At 25.0% G+C, this 16,378-nt stretch overlaps 1 protein-coding gene across 1 annotated transcript; it reads left to right on the top strand.

The window, feature by feature from the left end:
• The first annotated feature begins 5,258 nt into the window (after positions 1–5,258).
• LOC113558019 lies at positions 5,259–12,531 on the top strand. The gene is made up of 8 exons (XM_026963548.1): positions 5,259–5,387; positions 6,619–6,798; positions 8,611–8,810; positions 9,365–9,509; positions 11,147–11,280; positions 11,353–11,478; positions 12,233–12,298; positions 12,364–12,531. The coding sequence occupies exons 1-8, from the start codon at positions 5,282–5,284 to the stop codon at positions 12,529–12,531; spliced, it is 1,125 nt and encodes a 374-aa protein (XP_026819349.1). The 5' UTR covers positions 5,259–5,281.
• Positions 12,532–16,378: the final 3,847 nt, after the last annotated feature.

The raw sequence follows: 16,378 nt of genomic DNA, 5'->3' as shown, positions 1-16,378 counted from the left end.
TGATTATAGCATTAACAAGATTTGGACTATAGTCACAGTTCAATAATGTTTTTAAATTGTTACCTTGTTTCTAGAAACTTGCATGGTCATAAAAAATGTATGACTATTGTCACAAAAATAATAATTTAAATTTTCTTTAAAATATTAAAAATGAGAATTTTTTTTTAAAATTTCTATATATTTTTATTGCTATTTGTATAAAATTATGAAATTGAATATATTATTTTAATAAATTTTACATTTTATTTATTTTTTTTTTTAATATCATGTATAATTGAGTTATATTGTTCTTTGTGGTCGACAATGTTTGAATTGTTTTTTTAAATGCTTTTATTATGAAACAAAAAATAAATAAATAAAAAAATACATTTACAATTATAGTAAACTGGGTGTACCTATACAGTTAACAAAAAAAATCTTCTAATAAGCAGTTTGTGGAATCAACATAAACAAATATTCGGCGGTATCAATATAGACAAATATCGGGCGGAATCGATTAAACTACATTAATCATGTAGTATAAAAAAAGATGTAAAATAATTGTACATTACTAAGCAAATATTCTATAATTTTAATTTTAGTTGCTTATAGGGATGGTATGTATATGTACAGTATTTTTTGACATTATTTTTCAAATTAACTGGAAAACGAAGTTTTTATAAAATTTAAAATTTAAAAATGTAGTTTATTGCTGGTAATTATTGTTGAACTGGTCATTTTAAATTATTTATAATAATTAAAAAAAAAAAAAATTATTTTGATCCAGCTCCATTAATAAATTATGAGGCTATAATATTTTGTTGTTCCCCGTTGGAACTTTTAATTTTGTTTTATAGTCTGTTGTTTTTTTTTTTTGGTTGAGAAAAAGGCGCTGAGGGGTTAATTCATTTAGAAACTGTTGAGATGATTACTTTAGAAATGGTTGTTTATTTATCGGAATCATTTTTAAAAGTAATTAAAGTGGATATGGTGATCACGATACATTTTTTCAAAACATTCAATTTTTCCAAACTTGAAATTCCATCAAACATGTTTTTTAAATAAATAATATTAAAAAAATAATTAACATGTGTGACTAATATTTATTTTGTATACATTTTATTTATAATATAATATTTATTTTATAAATATTTATTCACAATATATCAAAAATTAAATATACTAATTTGTGAATTATCGGATCACGTGATTTGTACGTGGCGCATAATGCGATATTACAAATTTATTTACATTTCATTCAATACTATATTACTACGTAGAAAATTAAAAATAATATCATGTTTTTATACTTTTTTTCTAATAAAAGCGATAACCAATAATAAACTAATCTCCTTTATTATGCACAGCTAATAAATTAAATCCAAATTAAAATATGGTGTCAAATTATTGCATTGTTGTTTCCTATGTATTGTGTATTTATTGTATAATATTAATTAATTTAATTATATTTTTACAATGTAAGAAATAAATAAAAAATAATAATAATAATAATTTAAAAACAATTTATGTATTTAATTAAATTATTATTAATTTACACCACTAACCAAATCTTTCACAACACTCTCCCTGCCAATCAAACATTATGCAATCAACGTATCGTACTCGAAAAATTTAAAATATTTAGTGAAAATTTGCGCCTTCATAATCAAACATTAATCAAAGTACCATCCTCTCTTCCTCTTGAGCTCTGATCAGTAAATATTAACACACAACTTTCAGAATACTGTAAACATAACACTTCCAATAAAACCATACAAAACCTTTTCCATGAAATAATATTCCAGCAGGATCCAAGACATTCTCAAATCTACACTAATGCTTCTAAAAATATAAATGGTATAGAATGCACAGTAATCACTAAACACGAAAATTACATATACTCTACACCACTCAACACAAATATTTATACAGCTGAATCATATACTATATGTGAAGCAATTAAAATTACCCTTTTTCAATTTCGGATTCTATCATCATTATCAGCGAGCGACTCTTTCATTGCAATAACATCAATTTTAAATCCTTACTCGGAGAATTAACTTGTACCTACACTTAATACAGAACATTTTATCTACAACGGACAAAATAATTTCATTCATGTGGGCTCCATTACATGTGGGAATTTTTGGGAATGAAAAAGCAGATTCTAAGACCAATGAAGCATCAATATCCCAGTTCGTTACAAAAATCAACAAAATGATAACATCTGATGTAATTGACAACATTAAAAATAAAAAAAATGGATGGTTGACAGAACAATTGGAATAACGTATCTCTACCAAAAAAAAAATCAGAAACATAAGATCTATGTACTCAGAAATCTATTTGAAACAACGTTGACATGCATACATATTTAAGATTAAGATATACTTACCTAATAAGCTATTTTTATTAGTGTTAGGTAATATTTAAAATACAAATTTGACGAAATTGGATATTTAAATGAAGAATAATGAAAACCACCAGTTTTTTAATAATCAAGCAAAATGACAACAAAAATAACACGATGATAATAATAAATAAATATAAAAAATATGTATATAAATATATTATATTTGTCACGATTTGTACCTATAAAAGTATAAACTGTACATTAAAAACAGCGAATAGCGACAAATGGACGTCGTCGTTTGGACGTGGGGACAATTGGACGTAAAAAAATATATAATGAAAATAAATAATATTATAATAAATCATCATCAAAATATATTAGCCTAACTTGGAAAGAAACGACATTCATTTTTATTTATATAGATTTATATAGATAATTAATATAAATAACTATGTTTGACATTCATAATTTTTTTAGATATTTTAAAAAATAAATAATTTTTTTTATTTATTTTATATACATTTTTACATACCTACTAAAATAAAATATATAATTAATATAAATAACTTTTTTTGATTTTGTATGTTAATTGTTAGTGTACCTATTATGTTCTATTGTCGGAGATGGATTGGCTGATCGGGATACTGAGAAACTTCCTAGTGGGCTGGTATCCTCGAGGGCTGCTAAGGCCGCAAGCAGTTTTTAATTTTGCTATAAACTATCATAATTTTTTTTATACATTTATCAATATTTATTATTTACTAGCTTATCACGTCTTTATCGTAATCATTGATAAGTTTAAAAAAAGTGCATTACTCAATAAAGACCTCTCATATTTAATTGTTTTGCTATATTATTTATGTGCAATTATTATTTGAATAAATACAAGTCAGTAAACAAAATTGTAATTTTTAAAAAATTATACGGTGTTGGGGGGATGGGGTAGAGTTAAACCACCTATTATCTTAAAAAAAACACGATTAATATTTGTTTTGATGTATAATATTAGATATTATAATATAAAGGGCTGGTCTAAATAACTTTTCCGGGCTGAAAAAATTCGGCCTTGATAGTTATCAGTATCAGTTACGTAGTTATGGGGGAATGATGAGGATAGACCTCTCAAGAGCCTTTTTTTTATAATGTTTAATGCGTTGACTTGTACTCGATATAAGATTATTTGATTATACAATTACTCATTTTATGTAATAATCACGGATATAATTCACCACGTCCTTACCTTGGCTCTCAAATTATATTTTTTATCGCCTATCATAGTATCATACGTTCATACGCAATATTCTCCAGATGTAGAAAACTTTGACATTTTACTGGTTGAGTTAAAGTTTATGGGGCGTAAAATAAGCAAATCATCTAATAATGTTTCAAAATTAGCTTTTCTAACTTTTACCGAATATGACGCCAATTTAATATTTATTTCCTAATATATTTAAAATTATCAAAATTATATGTATATTTGCTGTCTCAATCACCACGCTTAAGCGAATGTTTTCATCTCTAAAAAGAATAAAAACGTATTTAAGAAATACCATTTCTGAAGTACGAATAAAAAAACACTATAGCTTTTTATGCATTGTTATAAAACGATAATCGTTAATTGTTATTGCATTTTAATAATAATAATTAATAACTATTGTTTGTCATAAAACAGGATCGATTGAATGGATTAGTTATGTTAGCTGTTTACAAATACATACGTACTGACCCAGAGGAAATAATAAACAAGTTAGTCAACAGACTTAAGAAATTGGATCTTATTTTATAAATCATAGAACTTATGATTATTCAATTTCTATGTAAAATTTAATTGTGTATAGAATTATGTTTAAAAAAATAAAATATGTTAAGGGTGGGGAGGCAAAACCCCCTACTTATGTTTATACAATCAATTATATATCACCTATAGAAAAAAATTATAACTACGCCACTGATCAGCATTACTAATTACAAATACTATTACAAAAAGGTACTAATTTTTCTTGTATTTATTATCTTATACTACTGTCTATTACATAATCATAAAGTATATGATTTAGCTATGTATATATAAAAAAAAAGAGTCTTTAATTTGTTTATATGATAAGACATATACCTATATTTTGTTTATACAGATGAATTGTTTATATAACAGTTCTTATACTTAATGTTCTATTAAGAGGGTTTGGAAGTAAGTATTATGACGTGCACTATTTTTTTTAATTTTAATGATAGTAAAAAACTTTCTTCAGTTTCGTTAAAATGTGATAGTGATTTTTTATTTTGACTGTTATTTTTTAATGTTTATGGATAATATTTACTCACTTAGATATAAAACATTAAGATTTAGTCTATCCAACAAATAAAACCTAAGTTAAGGTTTAATTTTTGAACCACTTCCTTAAAAATAAATAACAAAAAATTTTCAAATTGTTAATTTAACGTTATGTAACTTATTTAAAAAATAAAATTAAAACTCATAGAATTTTTTTTTGTTTCAATATTATAATCAGTTTCATCATCATACTAAACTTTTAACCCCAGAAACATAATTTAATTTGTAAATACTATAATACTATATTAAGTATTTTAAAATAAAATAAATCTTGTCTAACATGGGATGTTAAAGCTATAAATAAAAAGGCTTTGGCTGCTTGCTTAAACATGAATATCCTATAAAGAATTATTAATTACAAACTGTCGAATATAAATTGAAAAACACATTGTTTACTTGCTAAATTATATAAAAACTCAATTAATATTCGTTCTGCAAATGGCTGTCATGTAAACATTTAAAACAATGTATCCACACAATTTAACTTATTTAATTAAATACACATTGTTTTTAGAATAGGTAATTTAAAATAATTTATTATTAAAACTTTATATATCATTTAGCTAAATACAAATTAATGCCTCTGACGGGATTTGTGAATAAATTATTAGATTTGCATGATAATACGCACTACATTTATAAAAATGTACTTTTATAATTCTTTACTTTTAGTTAGTAACATTCTTACGTTAACAGTACACACACAGTCTCAAGATCTAAACGGTGAGCTTTATGTTTAGATTTTAAATAGAAAATGAAAAAAAAAATGTTATAATATATAAACGTGTTTTTATAATTACCTAGTTTATTTTACAAATACATTAATACTCGGTATTTAGTGTATAGGATTTTATTAGTTTTATTAGTTTTCCTTAATATTTTATACTCGTACATAGTCAAACATAATTATAATTATCAATTATTGTTATAAGAACTACTTTTGTGGGATCTTGTAATACATTTTTAAAATATTTACTTATAGCTACATAGTTTGAAATGTATAAAAATACTTTAAAAATGTTAATGTGTATAGGGAATTATAAATTATATGATAGTAGAATGTATCAAGTTTTTACAATTAATATATTTTGAGTTATAAAAAAAAATCATACTAGCAAATTCCAGTCAACGATCAACAGGATAATTTGTATTTTTAATATATGAAGATTATTATCCTTATTATAATAATTACGTATAGCTTTAATTGTATTTAATAATATTAATAAAAATATTTTTATTTTTTAATATTAATAAAAATTATACTATAAAAACACGTTATTTTTTTTCAAAACTTATGAATACTTACAATTTAAATATTATAAAGGTATTACAATATTTCAAAATAATTGAATTAAATATGTAAGTACTTAAGTTTATTTGATTATTTATAAATCGATCACGTTGTGTAATCAAGTCATTGGTCTGATCAAATACAATAATACGAACATTTTGGCTTAGGTAAAGAGTGCAATTCGATCATCTCCAAAATTTCTGTGAATTGAGCGCGATATTCAAACTGAAATCTATAGAGCGTAATATTTTAAACTTGTTCATTTTTATAAGGATGAAGTCTATATTATTATAATATGTCTTGCATTATATTTTGTAATATATAAAAACTTTAACTACCTCCTAACTAAACCAGTATTTATATTTTGTAGGTATCAAAATTTGAAATCAAGTATATGATTAATACTATTCTCGACTAGTATATTTTGGTATTTCTTAAATAAGAAACGCACTTTTAAGTTATTTTTTTCTCAAAAATATACTAACTTATATAATAAAATAAGTTAAATTGTGTAAGCTCGGTTGTAAATGTTGTAATAACATTTTTATTTGTTGGCTTATTAACTTATACTTAACTATACATTGGATAATGGATTGACGTGTTATACACAAATGAAAAATGAAATGAGATATGAGTTTATTGTTTGATTTTTACTTTTTTTAGGCATTGGAATATCAGCATGCGGTTTTTATGGTGCTCGCGCTGAGGATTGTGGTTTATCGGATGTTCCAATTTCAAAAATACCAGTGAATTGCCTATCTATATTTTTCGATGGAGTTACAGTGGATTTAAGATACCACGTTGGTGTACCCTGCATGTGTAATCCGAATTTTAATCAATTAGGTAGTATAACTTAAAAATAGAATATATAAATATATTTAATAAAGCAAAACAATTACGACGCTTAATATTATAATATATATGTATGAGAAATTTTTCGAATTAATTGTTGGGATTGATTGAAAGAAAACTGAAATCAATGGCGTTGCGAAATGACAATTTTCTCGAGCCAAAGAAAAATATACTAAAGAGCCACCCACCATTATAGAAGCAAAAAAATTGTGTGGGGTGGCTATAACATAAATTGATATAATTAATGCATAACAATTTATAATACAACTCATTATGTTATAGATCAGTATTGACTACCTAATAAATATCATATAGCATTTATTATTAGGGGACCCATTCCTTACCACTCACCCTATCACAGAGACAATCGTCTCCGAAATAATCGTTCTTCGCGTTACTGTATAAAGTTATTTTCAAATAGTCTGTCGTGCATATTCTGTAGTGTACTCTAGCAGCGCTTGCATTAAAATTTGTGAAGCCCTGAAAATTATTGTATGGTTGTACTTAACTACTTAAGTACTTCTTGCTCAAAAACATATATTATTATTTATACTGTTATAGCCATAATAATAACGAATACCACACTGTATGATCGTTGTAAAAACGTGTTTCCTGGAACAAAACATTATTAATAGTTGAAAACTACAGTACTAATACCTAATTTTATTCCAAAACGTAGTCTAACTATTACAGAACCAGCAGGAGCATACGAAATAGCTAGTTATGACATTCCAACACACCAGAAACGCAAATTTAAACGGTTGATTCAACACGTTATTAGACCAGTAAATTGTTAAATAATTGATTTCTGACAGTTACAATTGTCCGCGTATTTAGATGGTGACAGGTACAAATCCAGACCAAGATAACAGGGGGGGGGGGGCGATTTTTAAAGGGCACACATTAATTTTGATAAAATATTTATTTATAGGTACATACACATGTTACTTTCCACAGTCTTGTACAGAACAAAAAAAATATTTTTTATAGTAATAGTAATAAAAAAATATATCACTATAATTTTGTAACCCTTGAAGTATAATTACGTCAAAAACTAAAATCAGGGACTTCAAACTATTTTTTGAGAGAGAGCGGGGGGGGGGGAGCGAACGCCCCTCCCTGGATCTGCCACTGGATGGAGATATGAAATCTGGGGCGTTGCAATGAAGCTCAGATTTCATGATCCTTTATTATTAGCGTATACTCAGTAAGCCATTCACGGATTAGTTTGCAGCCAGTTACAAATTTCATGTTGGTATAAACTTAATAATATTATGATTGCTGATTAAATGCAGGACACTAAAACAGTAGAACATGATATACTACCAAATACTTGTAGCTCATACCGAAAAGTACAAATACCGTTGAATTTTTTATTTATTATAAAATTAGATCATATTCAATATAATGTTAAGTCAGAATATATTTTCTGCAACCTTATCAAATAATGACACTAAAGGGGAAAGGATATGTAGCTTAAATAGCTTAAGACTTTATAGTGTAAGAAACCGTTCATAGATCATCATAAATTGATAAAACAATTTGGTATGATCAGTGGAAATATTAAAAAAAATGAATTTAGTTCAACATTTGTAGCGCCTAACTTTAGATTAATTCAGTAATTATTTGCTAGTACTGTTTAATAGTTAATCCGGCCTTCAACAACTTAATAAATAGTCACATGGTGACTTGGTATAGTACTCTGGAAAATGGAATTTAAAAAATGTATTACCTAATATTAAACATCTTAATATTAAATATATTCAATATTCATGTGTTTTATAATTGATATAGTATACTTAGACAAAATATTGAAGATGAAAGGTTCTAAGCGTGTATTTTTGCTTTACGGTCATACGACTATACAAGAATGGACTGCAATGCTTGCTTGTGAATCTTGTAACGGAGGAACTAACTCATTAGATGAAATGAAAGGCTTAAAAGCTTTTTTGGATGAACATCCGGGGATTGATGGTCTTGTTCTTACAAGTTTAGAGTATGACGTAAGTACCAATTTAGTATTGGTTTTTAAACAAATAAAAAAATGTTCATATATTTCCGGTATGATATTCAAGCCAGATATATAATATATAAACGTACTTATATCTAGTCATATAGTCAAGTTTAACTTAAAATGCTCACAGAATCTTCATACAATGAATAAATTCGTTTATAAGCTTAATATAATTATTTATAAATATATTAAACTTTGATAGAATTCCATGTATAAAGGTATTATTAAATAAGTACTATTTAAATCAGTTGTTGGACATTATTATCAAAATATTTTATTTCAACGTAAAATTTTTGATAGTTTATCGAATCGACATAATTATATTTTTTATCATCATTATTCATTGATATCATAGAGACAACTTAGGACGATTATTCAATAATACATATTTGTGATTTTAATGTTTAATCGTAGATCGTAGAACTTAACAAATTGAAATTTTCTTGTGTATGCCTTATTTTTTATTTTTTTTATTCTATATTTTTTATTTAATAATCACAAGTATCACTTACAAAATTATTATAATCTATTTCCTTTGTTTAGGATGATTCTGATGAATTTATGGGATATTCTGAAAATTTAAAAACATATCTTGAGGTGATGAAAAAAAGTTTTCCTAATTTATTTGTTGGTCTTGATTTATCAGGACGATTTCTAATAGATCATTTTACCAACCCAAGGATACCTTGTAAGTATTTATATATATTTATTCATTTATAATAATAAAAAAGTTAAGTAAGTATAAACTTAAGTCTTAAATGTATCTATTGTCGTTATATTCAAAGAAACTGTTTTTTCTTACTAATCTATAAATAGTATTAAAAAAAAAAACTGAAAAAATGTATTTCTCAATTATTTTTCATTGAATATTTTTTTTAAATGGTTTTAGTTTTTTTAAATACCTCATTGTTTCAACAACAAAAATAACTTATTTGTTTGAATGAACGGTTAAAGTTAATGGCCACAGTCAATATTTTTCTGAAAAATTTAGGGTCTTATCATTGATTTTGGTGCACTGACTTGTTAACAACGACCTTCTTAGGTCAGTACATTAATTAATAGTTTTATTTTAATTATTTGAAATCAGCATAACTATTACTAGGGAAAAATAAAATGTCATATATTTTAATACATAAATCGGAAATAATAAGCATAAAAAGAAATAAAAATTTCAGCAGAAAACTAATATAGGGATGTTTAAAGTAAAATTTTGAATCTTAAAACAAATAGCAAACCCAATCATACACTTAAATTAAATTAAATACCAAATGTGAATAATAAAATAGTTTATTTTGGTAATACCAATTTATAGTAATCAAATTATACCAAAACCCTACATTATATATTATATAATATATACCCTATATTATGCAAATGTCTTATGAAAATAACTCAAACAACAAATCTAAGGACAGTGCTAATACTAATCAAGTAACAACATCAACAACTTAAATATATATTTTTATTTTATTTTTTTTTTTACTTAAATCCTTAATTTCTTTTAAATGTTTGCATATATTACAGTAATCAACAGAATTTTCCATTAAAAGAATATCGATATACAAAATATTTCATTACACCAACAGTATTACCTAACTTAAATTGGTGTTTTATGATTAGAACATTTTTTTTTTTTTAATAATTATTGAAATTGGTTTCACAATATTCTTTGTATACATTGTTTACTATATGTAAAACTAACAAATGGCACAAATTATATCAGATTTGTATTTTTCTATCCAAAACGATGAGTTAATTTATTTTCATGAGTTATCTTTTCAATTAACTATTGTTTGAATTAAAATAAATAATATTCCTATAACAGAAAATGATTTCCTTGTATAACTTTGTATTTTCTCGTCATATTATCAATCATAACAAATTGAAATAGTTTTTTTTTAAATTTTTAATACTTAAGGTCTCTCTTTTGTTAAACGAGGTGATTTATAATACTGGACACATATTATGAGGTTGTTTAATTTAGAATTTAGTAATAAAAAATGATGTTATTTCAATACTATTAGTTCATAGTTTAATAATATGAGATTTCTGATTACTGATTAGCCATGGTAATACTATCATACCTTAATAGTTAATACATAATAAATTCTAGGGTTTCTTAGTGATTTTACAAAATGTATGATCATTTAAGATTCAACATTTTAAGAAAAAATATACTAAATTTATTTATTATTAAAAATGAGTCCATGTGTACAACGAAAAAAAGTACTGTCAATATACTATAATGTATTGTATACAAATATTGGTAAAATAATGATTACCTTATAAATTAAAAAAAAATTTTGTTTTAAATATTTTTTAAAGGGTTGGATATTACTACAGTAGATTCGGTTACGGATTTTTACGTTGTTTCTGTTGTATTCTTGAACGAATGCACTGGCAATGACTTCAGAAATGGAATAGCTCCAATTACTGCATCATATACAAATTATACGTTGGTATTGAAACATTATTATCTAGAGAGTGCAGAATTGTATCTTATAAATTTATAATCAATAATATTTTTCTAGGATAAATTAAAAGATGTATTAAAGCAGGCATCTATTCCGAAAGAAAAAATACATTTTAAATTTAAAATTAACCCAACATCTGATCCCAATGATTCATTTACGTATTGTGATTTGACCATGGAGAAGGTATACAAATTTAATATGAATTGTTTAATGATTTATTATTAGTTTAGCTATTTCAATGTATTTAATATTTATATGGTCATACACTATGCCACATTGCCACACGAAAATAATAATAAATATTGCTATTGCGAACGTACTATTAGGTATATATCTTGTGCAAACTTACCGACATACAATTCATAGCTATTGAGTACTATGGTTTATGTTCTTTTATTGACTATAACATAAGATCGTGAGTTATCAGCTCATTTAAAGTACAGAGAAAAATAACAAACTAAAAGTTATTAAAACTGGTTTTTTTTTTGCTTTTATTAATTAGACATGACAAATTTTAAAAAATTTTTCTGTTTTATCAAAAATCAAAGTATATCTTTACATTTGGAAGTTATGGATGAGTAGCTGTAACTTATTAGAATTTAAAAATACTTGTAACTTGCTTAAAAATTTAAATATTGTAAAAAGCATTAAAAAAACACGGATAATTTTGTAACCTTTAAGTTGAGTACTAGGTTAATTAAATTTAAAATCAAAAGTACTGAATACAATTCCACTGTTTTTTCCATTTGTACGACGGAAAACACATATACGGGTATGATATAATATAAGGATGATTGTTGTATTGTTATATTTAAAAATTATCTTCTTATAAAATGGGCATTAATTGATAATACAAAGAACTAGTTGAATTATCCGAAAATATTTATCATTTTACATAAAAAAATGAATACATTTTATATAACATTCGTTTTTATAGATTTGTTTGCAACCACAAGAAACGTGTACATGGTGTGTAGATACTTTAAAATCATTTAATGAAAAGGTAGTATTTTCTTCTTTTTATATATTTTATATTAAAATGTATTTAATTATTATTTGATTGTTTAGGGCAATTATGCCAATAAATATGGAGCAGGATTTATAGGTTCTTCTATAGATTTTAATGACCCCGATAACTGCTGTAATTGTGAAAAACCATTCCCTGGGTTCAATGCTATTTTAGATGGATTTAATGGTGTCACTACAAAACCTTGTGATTTATTAAACAGAAACTAGTGATTATAGCATTAACAAGATTTGGACTATAGTCACAGTTCAATAATGTTTTTAAATTGTTACCTTGTTTCTAGAAACTTGCATGGTCATAAAAAATGTATGACTATTGTCACAAAAATAATAATTTTAATTTTCTTTAAAATATTAAAAATGAGAATTTTTTTTTAAAATTTCTATATATTTTTATTGCTATTTGTATAAAATTATGAAATTGAATATATTATTTTAATAAATTTTACATTTTATTTATTTTTTTTTTTTAATATCATGTATAATTGAGTTATATTGTTCTTTGTGGTCGACAATGTTTGAATTGTTTTTTTAAATGCTTTTATTATGAAACAAAAAATAAATAAATAAAAAAATACATTTACAATTATAGTAAACTGGGTGTACCTATACAGTTAACAAAAAAAATCTTCTAATAAGCAGTTTGTGGAATCAACATAAACAAATATTCGGCGGTATCAATATAGACAAATATCGGGCGGAATCGATTAAACTACATTAATCATGTAGTATAAAAAAAGATGTAAAATAATTGTACATTACTAAGCAAATATTCTATAATTTTAATTTTAGTTGCTTATAGGGATGGTATGTATATGTACAGTATTTTTTGACATTATTTTTCAAATTAACTGGAAAACGAAGTTTTTATAAAATTTAAAATTTAAAAATGTAGTTTATTGCTGGTAATTATTGTTGAACTGGTCATTTTAAATTATTTATAATAATTAAAAAAAAAAAAAAATTATTTTGATCCAGCTCCATTAATAAATTATGAGGCTATAATATTTTGTTGTCCCCCGTTGGAACTTTTAATTTTGTTTTATAGTCTGTTGTTTTTTTTTTTTGGTTGAGAAAAAGGCGCTGAGGGGTTAATTCATTTAGAAACTGTTGAGATGATTACTTTAGAAATGGTTGTTTATTTATCGGAATCATTTTTAAAAGTAATTAAAGTGGATATGGTGATCACGATACATTTTACATCTTGCATGGTCATAAATAATATATGACTATTGTAACAAATATAATAATTTAAATTTTCTTTAAATATTAAAAATGAGAATTTTATTTTAAATTACTATATTTATTTATTATATTATTGTTTTGTAAAACGCGCTAGTCGTCTTAATATAAAAGTATAAGAGTATTTTCAGAACATTTTACTTCAATAACGACAAGTTTAAAATCATTGTAAAATAATGAAGGATTTAAAATTTCAATATATGGCAACGAGCTCATCACTTATATTCTGCAACCTCAAATTTATCAATCCTAATTTCTATGATTACCATGGCGAAGTACAGTGCTATTTTAGAACCTAGAACCTGTGACAATATGTTATAAGGTGTTTCAATACATCTACGATTATAAAAAGTCTAGGAGCATATTAATTCATTACTAATATTGTTTAATAATCATTGAAATGACACTGAAAACATAATAACTTAGCACTAAGAGCGAACTATGAAACTGAGAGTTGCGAAGATTATTATTGAGTATCAATTTTTATACCATATCCTGATTCAATTCTACAATTTATCAAACAATGTTTTGAAAAAAAAATGATAATGCTTTTTTACTACAATATTTTCACCCCAACTAATTTTTAAAAAAATAGAGAAAAAAGTTTATTTTGAGACCATTGAAACAATTTTTGATTTCTATAAAATTGATAATCTACAAGCTGAAGCGGAAAGTTGGTACAATTTTTAGCAAAATAAGAACTGCCAAGATATTGATTTTATCGATTTGTTAAATTGTAACTGTACATTTTTCCCAAGTATAACTGTCTCCTCCGGCTACAAGTTGTACAGCAGAACGTTCTTTCAGTACATTAAGGAGTGTTAAGAAATTGGTTACGGTCAACGATGGGTGAAGATAGACTGAGTGGGATATACATGTTGAGTGTTCATCGAGAAAAAGTAAATTCAAATAAAGAAAAATTTATAAAAAAAGCATTGACACAATTTGGTAAAGAATGTCCACGGAGATTGCAATTTATATTTGATGACACAAAATAATGTATAACTAAAATGTATAATAATAGTAAATAATTGTAATAATCTATTGTAATAATTACGAAACATAATAATGTACTATAAATAAAATGTATAAAAAAAATCTTCATTTATTTTTTAAATTAATTTTGCCCCCCTCCCCTAGAAAAATGTCTGTGGATGCCCATGTTTTGTACCTATAAAGTATACATTAAAAACAGATAGGATAATAACTTACATATTATGGTGCCATTATATTATGTCCTATTGTCGGAGTCGGATTGGCTGATCGAGATACTAGGAAACTTGCTAGTGGGCCGTACCCTTGAGGGCTGCTAAGGTCGCAAACAGTTTTTAATTTTGCTATAAATTGACATTAATTTTTTTCACATTTATCAATATTTATTATTTATTAGTTTATCAAATCTGTATCGTGATTATTTTAATTTCCGACTTCTAATCAAGGGTATGGTGATTATGCATGTATAATATATAGATTATATAATACCAATGTTGTAGTTGTAAATCAAGCTATGATAAAGCCGATAATAGAACTATAAAAAGTTATCAAGTTATTATTGTTATAGGTTGCTTATAAAAGATCATTTGCCGTACTTAAATGTATATTAAGATATTATTGAGGAGCTCATTATCCTATTTATATTTAAATGATTTGATGCTAATGACAGTAGAGAAAAAGTTTTAAATTAAATTGACACAGAAGAAATCATTCGTACATTTGTCAGCCCCCCCCCCCAATGGAAAATCAAATTGGGCAAATATTTAGCACGTAATTTGCATGAATTCGTAAGCTTAATTTTTAAATTCAGACGACACTCCTCCCAAAATTGTCGTGAAACTTAGGGAATTCACATAATGTTTTTTTTTATAATTCTTAAAAAATTTGAAAAATAATAATTTTTACCACGAAGGAGCCCTCCCTATACATTTTTGATTTTTGGGGAGAAGGAATGTTGTGTGAATTACAAAACTAGGCTTACGAATTCTTGCGAATTGTGTGCCAAATATCTAAATATTTATTTATTTTTACTGTAAGAGGGGGGGGGGTCTGGCCAAACGTACGTAGAAATCATTGATAAGCTTAAAAAAGAGCATTACTTAATAAAAAACTATCATACTAAATTGTTTTAAGATTATTTGATTATACAATTACTCATTTTATGTAATTATCAAGGGTATAATTCACCACGTCCTTATCTTGGCTCTAAAATTATATCTATCTAAAGTAAGTACGTTTGTGACATCGTATGAGCAAAACTTACGAAAGTTATGTTAAACATTTTAAAATGTTTTTCTAATCACACTAACGCAGTTGCCGACGTATCATGAATAAATCTATATAATATTAGGTATTAGGTATATAAACAGATGAACTATATAAGCTCATACTATAATCATAAACAATACGCATTAATTACAAAAATACAACTATATAAATAGGACGATGAATGATAATAGTGTGTATACAATACATTTATTCCGTTGCAATGTTAGGCTTTGGCTGCTTTTTTAATCATAAATATTCTATAAATAGCTATAAATTACAAACTGTCGTATATAAATTGAAAAACATATTATGTACAATCAACATATACCTACTTACTTGCTAAATTTTATAAAAACTCAATTAATATTCGTTCTGCAAATGGTTTTCATGTAAACATTTAAAACAATATATCAATACAATTTAACATATTCAATTAAATACACATTGTTTTTAGAATAGGTAATTTAAATTAGTTTGTAATTAAAACTTTTTATATCGTTTAGCTAAATACAAAATTAAAACCTCTGACGGTATTTGTGAATAAAGTATTAGA

This window comes from Rhopalosiphum maidis, chromosome 3 (assembly GCF_003676215.2).
Source record: "Rhopalosiphum maidis isolate BTI-1 chromosome 3, ASM367621v3, whole genome shotgun sequence".
In the NCBI taxonomy this organism is placed as follows: Eukaryota; Metazoa; Arthropoda; class Insecta; order Hemiptera; family Aphididae; genus Rhopalosiphum; species Rhopalosiphum maidis.
The sequence above is the reverse complement of the archived record's forward strand: the minus strand, read 5'-3'. Positions and strand labels throughout refer to the sequence as shown.